Consider the following 14297-nt stretch of genomic DNA (forward strand, 5'->3'; position numbering starts at 1 on the left):
GCTATGATACGAGCGAATGTAGAGGAGGATAGGGAGGCCACTATGGCTAGATTTTTGTGTGGTTTGAATAGGGAGATAGCCAATGTGGTTGAGTTGCAACATTATGTAGAAATAGAAGACATGGTGCACATGGCTATGAAGGTGGAGAGGCAATTAAAGAGGAAATGGACATCAAGGTACACTTCAGTTTCTAACACTCCTTGGAAACCAAAGTGGGAGAAAGATGATCGAGCTGTAACAAAGGCAAAGACAGAACCACCTAAAGGAAACGATGAAGGAACTAGCAACAAACCCAAGTTGGCATCCCAACCTTCTAGAATAGAGATATTAAATGCTTTAAGTGTTTGGGATCAAGGCACATCGCTTCTCAATGTCCAAACAAACGTGTGATGATTATGCGTGACAATGGGGAGGTGATGACTACAAGTGAGGATGATCGTAATGAGATACCCGAGTTGGAGGATGCTAGTGATGATGATGGAGTAGAATACCCTGTAACAAGTGAGTCCCTTGTTGCCAGGTGTGCTCTCACACACAAATTAAGATGGATGAAGCAGAGCAACAAAGGGAGAACATTTTCCATACTAGATGCCACATCAATGGCAAGGTATGTAGTATGATCATCGATGGGGAAGTTGTACTAATGTTGCCAGCACTACATTAGTTGAGAAATTGAATTTACCTACCTTGAAACACTCTCGACCAAACAAGTTGCAGTGCTTGAATGATTGTGGGGAGGTTAGGGTGGATAGACAAGTGTTAGTTACTTTTTCCATTGGGAAGAATCAAGATGAAGTGCTTTGTGATGTTGTGCCTATGCATGCTGGCCATATATTGTTGGGGAGACCATGGCAGTATGATAGGAGAGTGATACATGATGGATTCAAAAACATGTACAGTTTTGTAAAGGAGGGCAAAACAACCAAGCTTGCTCCTTTAACTCCAAGACAGGTCTATGAGGAAAACTTAAACTGAAAAGTGAAGTTGCTCAAAAAAGAAAGAGTGAAAATGAGAGTGATAAAAAAAGAAAGAGTGAAAAAGAGATTGAGCAAAAAAGAAAGAGGGAAAAAGAAAAAGAGTCTGTTGAGAGAAAAAGGAAAGACAAAAGTGAGTTTCTATGCAAGAGAGAGTGAGGTTAAGAGAGCTTTCTTAGCAGATCGCCCTATGATTTTTCTTGTCCATAAAGAGTCTTATCTTAATCTTGATGAAACTAACCAACCTCTTCCTAGTTTGGTTGTTTCTTTGTTGCAGGAGTTTGAGGATGTATTCCCAGAGGAAATGCCTAATGAGTTGCCACCCATTAGAGGCATTGAGCACCAGATTGATTTTGTACCCGGGGCTGCTATTCCAAACCGACTAGCTTATAGAAGTAATCCAGATGAGACAAAGGAGCTTCAGAGGCAAGTTGAGGATTTGATGAGCAAGGGGAACGTGAGGGAGAGCATGAGCCCATGTGCAGTACCAGTGCTTCTAGTGCCTAAGAAGGATGGGACGTGGCGGATGTGCATTGATTGCAGGGCAGTTAATAATATCACGGTAAAGTATCGACATCCCATTCCTAGATTAGATGATATGCTCGATGAATTGCATGGCTCATGTATTTTCAGTAAAATTGATCTTAAAAGTGGGTACCATCAAATTAGAATGAAAGAGGGTGATGAATGGAAAACTGCTTTTAAGACTAAGTATGGGCTTTATGAATGGTTGGTTATGCCATTTGGACTTACAAATGTGCCCAGTACTTTCATGAGATTAATGAACCATGTCCTACGTATTTTGTGGTTGTGTATTTTGATGATATCCAAGTGTACAGCAAGGACTTAAATGAGCATATTGAACATTTGAGATATGTGTTTAATGTGTTGAGATGTGAAAAGTTGTATGCTAATTTCAAGAAATGTACCTTTTGCATGGAGGAAGTTATTTTTCTTGGTTATGTTATTAGTACAAAGGGTATTGAAGTGGATGAAGAGAAAGTCAAGGCCATTAAGGAGTGGCCAACACCAAAGAGCGTCACTGAGGTAAGAAGTTTTCATGGTTTAGCTAGCTTTTGTTAAAGATTTTAGCATCATTGTTGCACCACTCATTGAAGTCATTATAAAGAATGTTGGGTTCCATTGGGGGGCTAATCAAGAGAATGCATTTGCCAGTATTAAAGAAAGGTTGTGCTCTGTACCCGTGTTAGCATTACCAGATTTTAACAAAGCTTTTGAGATTGAATGTGATGCCTCAGGAATAGGGATTGGAGCAGTTTTGATGCAGGACAAACGGCCGATCGCCTTCCTCAGTGAGAAGCTAAGTGGGGCATCCCTGAAGTACCCTACTTATGACAAAGAACTTTATGCTCTTGTTCATGCATTAGAGACTTGGCAGCACTACTTGTGGCCTAGGGAATTTGTGATCCACACCGATCATGAATTGTTGAAGCATCTCAAGGGTCAAGGTAAGTTGAATAAGAGGCATGCTAGATGGATGGAATACATTGAGACCTTTTCATATGTCTTCCATTACAAGCAAGGTAAGGAGAATATTGTTGCTGATGCTTTATCCCGGAGGTATGTACTTCTTACTTCTATGAGTGCTAAAATGCTTGGGTTTGAATATGTGAAAGATATGTATGCCAATGATGTTGACTTTTCTGATGTGTATATGGCATGTGATATGGCGGCATTTGGTAAGTTTTACAAGCATGATGGTTACTTGTTTAAAGAAAATAAACTGTGTACCTAGTTGTTCTATGCGTGAGTTATTGGTGTGTGAGGCACATGGCGGGGGATTAATGGGGATACTTTGGTGTCAAGAAAACCTTAGACATATTGCATGAACATTTCTTTTGGCCTAAGATGAAAAGAGACATCAATCACATTTGTAGCAGGTGCATTACATGTAGAAAGGCCAAATCTAAGGTTTTGCCACATGGGTTATATGCACCCTTACCCGCTCCTAGTGAGCCATGGGTAGACATATCTATGGACTTTGTTTTGGGGCTGCCTAGGACAAAAAGGGGTAGAGATTCTATTTTTGTGGTTGTGGATAGATTTAGCAAGATGGCACATTTCATTCCATGCCATAAAACAGATGATGCCACAAGCATAGCTGACTTGTTTTTCAGGGAGATAGTGCGACTCCATGGTGTGCCCAGGGGCATTGTTTCTGATAGGGATGTTAAATTTCTTAGCTACTTTTGGAAGGTGCTGTGGGAAAAATTAGGTACTAAACTCTTATTTTCCACTACTTGTCACCCACAGACTGATGGTCAGACTGAAGTAGTTAATAGGACTTTAACTCAACTTTTACGCACTGTTGTTCATAAGAATTTAAAGACTTGGGAGGATTGTTTGCCATTTAAAGAGTTTGCATATAATAGGACCATGCATACTACTACTTCATACTCTCCTTTTCAAATTGTTTATAGTTTTAATCCACTTACTCCTTTAGATTTGATGCCTTTACCTATTGATGGCAGGAGTAGCTTAGATGGACAAAAGAAGGTGGAGTTGGTGAAGTCACTCCATGAGAGGGTACGGCTTCAAATTGCCCAAAAGAATGAAAGAGTTGCTTCCCAAGCCAATAAAGGGCGACGGCGTGTCATCTTTGAACCAGGAGATTGGGTTTGGGTTCACATGCGTAAAGAAAGATTCCCAGCCCATGGACGAACTAAGTTGCATCCTCGAGGAGATGGACCTTTCCAAATTCTTGAGAAAATTAATGACAATGCATATAAAGGGGACCTTCCCAGTGAATATAATGTTTCTGCCACCTTCAATGTTTCTTATCTTTCTCCTTTTGATGTAGGTGAAGATTCGAGGTCGAATCCTTTTGAGGAGAGGGGGAATGATGGGAACCAAGGTGGAGCTATCCTTAAAGATCCCTTGCAAATTCCAGATGGGCTAATTACAAGATCAAGAGCCAAGAAGATCAAGGAAGCAATGCAAGGATTGGTGCAATCCACTTGGGATGAAGCTAGGAAGAGCCCAACACTCAAGATGGGCTTGAAAGAAAAAGAACCAGTTTTGATCTACTTGATACAAGCTATGGAAGATATGACTTAAAGATTGGGCCTATTGTTGTTAAGGTTTTCAATTTGTTTAACGGTATTTTATTATTAGTTTAGAAGAAGTGGGCTTGAGGATGCTTGGCCCACGTATGTCTTATTTCTAATGCACTAGGGTTATTTTTGGGAAGGCCTTGTATTTTGGCCAGGGGTTTATTTGGAAAGTTATAATTTTATGTCTCACTAGGGTTTCAGAAGTTACTGTAGCGCGGGGTACGGCACTGTTCACGCTACAGTACCCGACGCATTGTTTACTTATGGTTTTTGGGGATTGTCTATTTAAACCACTTGTAACCTCATTTGAGGGGCAGACTATACGGAATTTTCATTGAGAGTTGAGTTATCTCCTCTTATTCTTCTTGAACTTCTGAACCTATCAAAGGTAAATCAAAACCTTTGTGGTGTCCTACCTTTGTAATCTAAGCTCTTGAGACGAGTTCTTCAATGGGTCTAGATTTTGATATAATCTAGGTTCTTTAAACGAGTTCTCATCGGGTCTACAATTACCATCCATATACCTGAGTTTGGCTTTCTTGGGGTTGTTTTTCCAGTATTGCTGTTGGGTCTCAAAGCAAGTCTATTATGGTTCACATCATTGTGACTGGAGTTAAGGGCATTATTCAACTACAAGTGATTATTCATCTTTAAACCATCTTCTGAACTTAATTTCCTTTTTAATTCTTTCCCTCTTTTTTCGTATGGGCCATATTGCTCTTATTGTTTTGTTTGCCATCCTTCTTGGAGTGAATTAGAAGATTAGACTTGATCCACCACATTTCAATACAAGGAAAGTCATTCCAACGCCAAAGTCACCGCCAATCGCCACCCAGGTGCACCTCCATGTGTGTTGCAACAAATCGGACCCTAGCCTATGCCTTTTACACCAATTTCTCGAGGGAAATCTTGTCAAATGAATCCCACCTTAACCATCTAGCTCAGTTCTCTAGCATTGGACGAACTGACACGAAGAAACCGCTCTCTTATTTGGCCTTGGTGAAACTTGGAACCGGCGTTAACGACATTAATCAACTTACAAGCGATTACTCATGTCTAAACCATGTTTCAAGCTTAATTTCCTTTTTAATTCTTTCTCACCATTTTTCTATGGATATTAATACTTTTATTTTTCTTTCCCATCATTCTTAGAGAGAAATAGAAGATTAGACTTGATAAACCACATTTTAATACAAGGAAAGTCGTTCCAACGCCCAAGTCAGCGCCAGTCGCCACCTAGGTGCACCTCCATGTGCATTGCAACTAATTGGACTCTACCCTATGCCATTTACACCATTTTCTTAAGGGAAATCTTAGCAAATGCAGCCCACCTTAGCCGTCGAAACTCAGTTCTAGCATTGGACGAATTGACTCAAACAAACCCTTCCTTTCCTTCATTCATCCAACTGTAACGCACAGATGCCATACCATCGGTTACCCTCAAGCCCAAGACGTTCCATTCTCCCCTTATCTTGCCTTGGTTAAGCTTGTAACCGGAGTTAAGGTCATTAATCAACTTACAAGTGATTAGTCATCTCTAAATCATGTTTCTAGATTAATTTCCTCTTTAATTCTTTCCCACCATTTTTATATGGACATTAATACTTTTTTATTGTTGTTTCCCATCATTCTTAGAGAGGAATGAAAGATTAAACTTGATCTATCACATTTCAATACAAGGAAAGTCACTCCAGTGCCAAAGTCAACGTCGATCGCCACCTAGGCGCACCTCTATGTGCATTGCAACTAATCAGACTCTGGCCTATGATGTTTACACCATTTTCTCACATGAAATATCATCAAATACATCACCCCTTAACTTTTGTAACTCAGTTCCAGCACAGGAAGAATTCAAATGAAGAAACCCGTCTTTTCTTTCATTCTTCCAATTGTAGCCCACATATGCCATGCCATTGGTTTCCCTCAAGCCCAAGATGTGCCATATGCCCATAATCTAAATTTGGTTAAGCTTGTGACTGGAGTTAAGGGCATTATTCAACTACAAGTGATTATTCATCTTTAAACCATCTTCTGAACTTAATTTCCTTTTTAATTCTTTCTCTCTTTTCTCGTATGGGCCTTATTGCTCTTATTGTTTTGTTTGCCATCATTCTTGGAGTGAATTAGAATATTAGACCTAATCGACCACATTTCAAAACAAAGAAAGTCATTCCACGCCAAAGTCACCACCAATCGCCATCTAGGTGCACCTCTTTGTGCATTGCAACGAATCGGACCATAGCCTATGCCTTTTACACCAATTTCTCAAGGGAAATCTCGTCAAATGCATCCCACCTTAATCGTCTAGCTCAGTTCTCTAGCATTGGACGAACTGACACAAAGAAACCTGTCTTTTCTATCATTCTTCCAATTGTAGCCTTAGATGTGCCATACGCCCCTCATTTGGCCTTGGTGAAACTCGGAACCGGTGCTAAGGGCATTAATCAACTTACAAGCGATTACTCATGTCTAATCCATGTTTCAAGCTTAATTTCCTTTTTAATTCTTTCTCACCATTTTTATATGGAGATTAATACTTTTATTGTTGTTTCCCATCATTCTTAGAGTGAAATAGAAGATTAGACATGATAAATCACAATTCAATACAAGGAAAGTTGTTCCAACGCCCAAGTCAGTGCCGATCGCCACCTACGTGCACCTCCATGTGCATTACAACTAATCGGACTATATCCTATGCTGTTTACACCAATTTCTCAAGGTAAATCTCAGCAAATGCATCCCACCTTAGCCATCAAAACTCAGTTCTAGGATCAGACGAATTGACTTAAACAAACCCTTCTTTTTCTTCATTCATCCAACTGTAACGCACAGATGGCATACCATTGGTTTCCCTCAAGCCCAAGACGTGCCATACTCCCCTTATCTTGCCTTGGTTAAGCTTGTAGACAGAGTTAAGGTCATTAATCAACTTACAAGTGATTAGTCATCTCTAAACCATGTTTCGAGATTAATTTCCTTTTTAATTCTTTCTCAACGTTTTTATATGGACATTAATACTTTTTTATTGTTGTTTCCCATCATTCTTAGAGTGGAGTAGAAGATTACACTTGATCCACCACATTTCAATACAAGGAAACTCACTTCGATGCCAAAGTCACCGTCGATCGCCACCTAGGCGCACCTCTATCTGCATTGCAGCTAATCAAACTCTAGCCTATGATGTTTACACCATTTTCTCACGGGAAATATCATCAAATACATCACACATTAACTGTTGTAACTCAGTTCCAGCAAAGGAAGAATTCAAATGAAGAAACCCGTCTTTTCAACCATTCTTCCAGTTGTAGCCCACATATGCCATACCATTGGTTTTCCTCAAGCCCAAGTTGTGCCATACGCCCCTAGTCTAGATTTCGTTAAGCTTTTGACTGGAGTTAAGCGCATTATTCAACTGCAAGTGATTATTCATCTTTAAACCATCTTCTGAACTTAATTTCCTTTTTAATTCTTTCTCTCTTTTTTCCTATGGGCCTTATTGCTCTTATTGTTTTGTTTACCATCATTCTTAGAGTGAATTAGAAGATTAGACTTGAACCACCACATTGCAATACAAGGAAAGTCATTCCAACGCCAATGTCACTGCCAATTGCCACCTAGGTGCACCTCCATGTGCATTGCAACTAATCGGACCCTAGCCTATTATGCTTTTTACACTGATTTCTCGAGGGAAATCTTGTCAAATGCATCCCACCTTAACCGTCTAGCTCAGTTCCCTAGCGTTGGATGAACTGACACTAGAAACCTGTCTTCTCTATCGTTCTTCCAATTGTCGCCTTAGATGTGCCCTACGCCCCTTATTTGGCCTTGGTGAAACTTGCAACCGGTGTTAAGGGTATTGATCAACTTATAAGTGATTACTCATGTCTAAACCATGTTTCAAGCTTAATTTCCTTTTTAATTCTTTCTCACCATTTTTATATGGACATACTTTTATTGTTGTTTCGCATCATTCTTAGAGTGAAATAGAATATTAGACTTGATAAACAACATTTCAATACAAGGAAAGTCATTCCAACGCCCAAGTCAACGCCAATCGCCACTTAGGTGCACCTCCATGTGCATTGCAACTAAACGGAGTCTACCCTATGCCGTTTACACCATTTTCTGAAGGGAAATCTTAGCAAATGCATCCCACCTTAGCCGTCGAAACTCAGTTCTGGCATTGGACGAATTGACTGAAACAAACCCTTCTTTTCCTTCATTCCTCCAACTGTAACGCACAGATGCCATACCATCGGTTTCCACAAGCCCAAGATGTGCCATACTCCCCTTATCTTGCCTTGGTTAAGCTTGTAACTGGAGTTAAGGTCATTAGTCAACTTACAAGTGGTCAGTCATCTCTAAACCATGTTTCAAGATTAATTTCCGTTTTAATTCTTTCTCAGTGTTTTTATATGGACATTAATACTTTTTTATTGTTGTTTCCCATCATTCTTAGAGCGGAACAGAAGATTACACATGATCCACCACATTTCAATACAAGGAAACTCACTCCATTGCCAAAGTCGTCGTTGATCGCCACCTAGGCGCACATCTACGTGCGTTGCAACTAATCGGACTCTAGCCTATGCTGTTTACACCATTTTCTCACGGGAAATATCATCAAATACGTCACACCTTAACTGTTGTAACTCAATTCCAGCGCAGGACGAATTGAAACGTAGAAACCCGTCTTTTCTTTCATGCTTCGAATTGTAGCCCACATATGCCATACCATTGGTTTCCCTCAAGCCCAAGATGTGCCATACGCCCCTAATCTAGATTTGGTTAAGCTTGTGACTGGACTTAAGCACATTATTCAACTACAAGTGATTATTCATCTTTAAACCATCTTCAAAACTTAATTTCCTTTTTAATTCTTTCTCTCTTTTTTCGTATGGGCCTTATATTGCTCTCATTGTTTTGTTTGCCATCATTCCTGAAGTGAATTAGAAGATTAGACTTGATCCACCACATTTCAATACAAGGAATGTCATTCCAATGCCAAAGTCACAGCCAATCACCACCTAGGTGCACCTCCATGTGCGTTGCAACTAATTGGACCCTAGCCTATGCCTTTCAAATCGATTTCTCAAGGGAAATCTCGTCAAATGCATCCCACCTTAACCGTCTAGCTCAGTTCTCTAGCATTGGATGAACTGACACGAAGAAACCTATCTTTTTTATCGTTCTTCCAATTGTAGCCTTAGATGTGCCATACGCCCCTTAACTTGGAACCGGTGTTAAGGGTATTAATCAACTTACAAGCGATTACTCATGTCTTAAACCATGTTTCAACCTTAATTTCCTTTTTAATTCTTTCTCACCATTTTTATATGGACATTAATACTTTTATTGTTGTTTCGCATCATTCTTAGACTGAAATAGAAGATTAGACTCGATAAACCACATTTCAATACAAGGAAAGTCGGTCCAATGGGCCAAGTCAGCGCCAATCGCCACCTAGGTGCACCTCCATGTGTATTGCAACTAATCGAACTCTACCCCATGCCGTTTACTCCATTTTCTCAAGGGAAATCTCATCAAATGCATTCCACCTTAGCCGTCGAAACTCAGTTCTAGCATTGGACGAATTGACTCAAACAAACCCTTCTTTTCCTTTATTCATCGAACTATAATGCACAGATGCCATATGATGAGTGTGCGAAAGTGTACTCTAAATACCCTATTATTGGACTAAAATGCTAAAATATGAATAGAAATCATAGGAATTAATGTGTATTCTTGAATTAAATTTTTATTTACGTTGGGATACTCCTAAGCAGTTTTTTTATTTATTTTTAATTTCAGAGTTTATAAAAGAGCAAGTCAAGCCCAGTCAAATTCAAAAGAGGATATTCATGGGGTTTGAGAGTAATTTGGAAGAAAAGAAAAGAAAAAAAATCACAAAATGAAACCACAAGAAGTCCAAGTCTGAAATTCGCTAGGAGACAGTCTGGACATACTTTAGTCTTTTGACTATATCTTTTTACTCACGTATCAGATTGATGCAATTCTTGATGCATTGGAAAGCTATCTTAAAGGGCTATAACTTTTTCTCCAAGAAGGATTTCCAAATTCGAAATCCTGGAAGCCGTTCGTTGCTGCCAAGATAAGGGAGGGAAAGCCTTTTGTCATTTACTATGCTAGTAGAATTCTAAATAGTGCTCAGATGAATTACTCCACCACTGAAAAAGAGTTGCTAGCTGTAGTGTTTGCTTTGGATAAGTTTCGTGCTTACGTGATTTGTTCTCGTATTATTATTTTTATAGATCATGTAGCCCTTAAGTACCTTCTTACAAAGAAGGATGCTAAGGCATGATTAATACGATGGATTTTACTTTTGCAGGAATTTGACATCACCATCAAAGACAAGAAATGAGTGGAGAACGTAGTGGCTAACCATCTCTTGAGGCTCACATTTGAGGACACCTCTGACCACCTGCCAATTAGGGATGATTTTCTCGATGAGCATTTGCTATCTATTACTTCTCTACCATGACTTGCTTATATTGTGAATTATTTGGCTGCAAGTGAGATACCGGTGGATTGGAGTGCTTAGGACAAGAGGAAGTTCATAACTGAGGTATGTAATTTCTATTGGGATGATCCTTTTCTTTTCAATTACTGCCCTAACCCAATTTTAAGGCATTGCATCTCTGATGAAGAAATTGCTAGCTGTAATACCCTAGTCTTACTATGTGAGTCTTTACGTCATTTTATTTTATTCCTTAAGTTAAATATGTTCATGTAAAGATTTTTATTATTTTATTTAGATGGGTGTGCTTTTACTTTTATATGGGTTGTTAAAATAAATTAAGTACATGATTTTAAGGCTTTATAGTATTTTCTCCTTAAATCCTAAAATTTTATTATTTATGAAAGAGCACAAATGATTCCCACCATTGGATTGGTAATTGGAATAGTTATCTTCCTAAATCTAATCCTAACCCTCCATTTCCTTAAGCTTTTAATAACCAAAAATTTAACTAAGCCTTCTTCTCTTATAAACCGTCGGTCTACACATAACAAATGAAGAATTTCCTCTTCAAACCATCGGTCTACACCTAATAGATGAAGAATTTCCTCTTCAAACCCATCGGTCTACACCTAATAGATGAAGAATTTCCTCTTCAAACCCATCGGTCTACACCTAACAAATGAACCCCTTCAAACCCATCGGTCTACACCTAACAAATGAAGAACAAGTCTTCTTCATCTCTCTTTCCATGCTATCCAACGCCACTTCTTTCTTTTCTTCTCCTCTTCAAGAAATCAAACTCCTCTCATTTTCTTCAAGCTTTGGACCTTCACTTCAAATCTTGAAAGAATCTAGGAGCTTAAGGTAAATTGTTTAATATGATTTTATGTGATTTTGGAAGCTAACTAAATTGTTTAGTTTATGTTTTGATGTTATGTTTTATATATATACATATATGCTCTGTTTTAAGGGATTAAGTATTTATATGGGGATGTTTTGATGTTATGTTTTGTATATCTACATATATGCTCTGTTTTAAGGGATTAATTATATATATAGGGCTGTTTTGATGTTGTGTTTTGTATATATATATATAATTATGTTCTGTTTTAAGTGATTAAATGCATATATGGAGCTGTTTTGATGTTATGTTAACTAAATTAACTATCTTCTTATGTTACTCTTGTAAGGATTTGTCGAGAGGGTAGTTATTTGAAGTAACATTAAGGGTAGAAAACGACGTTAGATTTATAATTTTTTTAGCCATCGTTAAAAAGGGGATCTAAAGGATGTTGGATGAGTTTTAACACACTTGTTATTTATTGGATTAGGATTTTCTGAAGTTAAAGGGGTTGCACCGGATCGAGGTAAGTAGCTATGACCATGTGCCCACGCCAAGTTCTTTTGTGGAAGAATATATCTCTATCTCTTTCCAAACGTTCCTCTAATTAAAGAATAAATGAGTTTATATTATATACAAGCCTTTTTTGGTAGACCCTATTAAGTATCCTATCGATTATAATTGATTGTATGTGTATATGGTAATGCATGCATGTAGATCCTAAGTCATGAAATTTTTTATACATGCTTCTTGAAATAACTAAGATTTTATTTATATGTAAGCATGAAATAAAATGCTATTTTTTCAAAATAAAAGCATATTCATCGGACTAAGGAAGATATTGAAAATGTTGATTTCAAAGAAAGAAAAGGAATGAATTAATGTATGAAAATATGTAATGGCCACATGAAAGGAAATGATATCAAAGAAATGGGCAAATTGCAATGCCGGGTAAGTAGTATTGGTAGTGCACCCAGTGCTGCTCCCTGACAGAAAGGGGTTCCTAACCTGTGGCCACGGGTGGAATCCAGGTCCAATAGGACCGCTAACCCCAACACACGGGGCGTAATAGTGTGTTGGCCACAAGAAAGTGAAAGATTAAATGAAGTGTATGCATGAAGATATGATATATAAGTATGTATGAAAATAAGAAATAAAGATTTTGCATGAAAGTATGAAGCAAGTATATGCATGATAGTAAGAAGTAAGTGTATGCATGATGTTATAAAGAAAGTATATGTATGGAAGTATTGTCAGAATTAGTATTGGTTTATGGATGCATGTTTTCAAAAGAAAGTACTATATGCTTATTAAGTTAACAGCATGGTGTACTGTTTATTGAGTATTAGACTCACTTTGTGTTTATGTTTTAAACGTCCAGGTACAGATGAATTTACTGAGGAGCTGAGTATTTCTGAGGAGGGAGGGGCCGATGTTTAGTAGTCCCTGGGTAGTTTGGTTTCTTTTTATGAAGATATATGTTTCTTATGTTTTAATACTGGACCCCACACGGGGATGTTTTATTGAGTTAACTTCTAGACAAGATACCTTCTGCTTTAAGTTAGTGGGGTAATGGAAACCCATCCTGCTTTAAGTTAGTTTCCTTTTATAAAGACTGAAGGGACTGAGTCCCTTTTTGTTTAAAGTAGTTATGTTAAATAAATGGATGACAGACTCTGAGAGTCCTTTGTAAAAGAATGTAAAGGTATGTCTATTAGATGTTTCTTTAAGTTAGAAATTAGAATTTATGCGTGATACGTTTGAATCGTCTCGCATTATCTTTTAAAAAAATTAATAAAATAATAATAATACTAATAACAATATGGGAATTCATATATAAATAAATTTATATTATAATAGGAAAAAGAATAGGTACGGGATCACGGTCTCGCTCTTGATAGGGTGGGGTTGTGACAAATCTTGGTATCAGTGCAAAGGTTAAGAAGTCCTGTAGACTTTAGGGGTAAACTAGGCTAAGGCCCTCTCTCTAATGTATGCCAAGTTCCGCAGTAGGTTCAAATGGTATTTCTTATTGCATGATGTGAATTTTGTAAAGAGATTTCAAGTTATGTATGCTACTTTGTATGAGTTTTTGCTAATGCTATTGTTATCCATGTTCTAGTATGGCAACGCAACACAATAACTATAAATGTCGAGGGTGGCCCAGTGTCCATAATCCTGAAGATCAACAAGAATCTCCTAGAGATTCAGAAAACCTTGTGGATGTGGCAACTCACCTTATAGAGGCTTTCACTAGTGGGCAAACCGCCATGCAAGTACAAGTCCCACATCTGACTGCTTTTGATCGCTTCTGCAAACAGCATCCTCCGTTGTTAGATGCAGATAATTGGTTAGAGCGCTTGGAGAAAATTTTCAGTGTAATCAGCTGTACCGAGGAACAAAAGGTAGAATTTACAGCATATAACTTGGTTGATGTGGCCAATGGGTGGTGGAAGGCCACTCACGGATTTATTCAGCAGGAATTGGGTGAAGCTACCCCTATATCATGGAATAAATTTAAAGAGGCATTTAATGACTGGTTCTTTCCTGTATCCATTCGAGAGGCCAAGGCCCGAGAGTTTGTTGACTTGAAACAAGGGACAATGACAGTGAGACAGTATGCATCAAAATTTGTGGAGTTGTTGAGATTTGCCCCACACTTGGTCCACACCGAGGCACTAAAGGCCGAGAAGTTTGAGCGAGGCCTAAACCCCAGAATTATGGACTCCCTTCTTGCATTGAAAATTAGAAAGTTCGCGGACTTGGAAGATAGAGCAGTGATACTTGAGGAGAATTTACGAGTCCGGGCAAGGGAATTCAATCAAAGGAAGAGGCCATTTTATGCCATGGAGCAAAATAAGGGCAAGAGACCTATGTACAGCCCGATGCCCAAGCCAATCCAAGTGGTCAAACCTCCCCAACGTGGT

General features: G+C 38.5%; 1 protein-coding gene across 1 annotated transcript in view; it reads left to right on the top strand.

The window, feature by feature from the left end:
- Positions 1-416: 416 nt before the first annotated feature.
- Positions 417-14297, top strand: part of LOC122298862 — a 30984-nt gene continuing 17103 nt past the window's right edge. Inside the window, exons 1-2 of the mRNA XM_043108709.1 lie at positions 417-520; positions 13493-14297. The exon at positions 13493-14297 is cut by the window's right edge and continues 1005 nt beyond it. Coding sequence (XP_042964643.1) covers positions 417-520; positions 13493-14297 — 909 coding nt within the window. The remainder of the gene's footprint in view (positions 521-13492) is intronic.

Source organism: Carya illinoinensis, chromosome 16, assembly GCF_018687715.1.
Source record: "Carya illinoinensis cultivar Pawnee chromosome 16, C.illinoinensisPawnee_v1, whole genome shotgun sequence".
Lineage (NCBI taxonomy): Eukaryota > Viridiplantae > Streptophyta > Magnoliopsida > Fagales > Juglandaceae > Carya > Carya illinoinensis.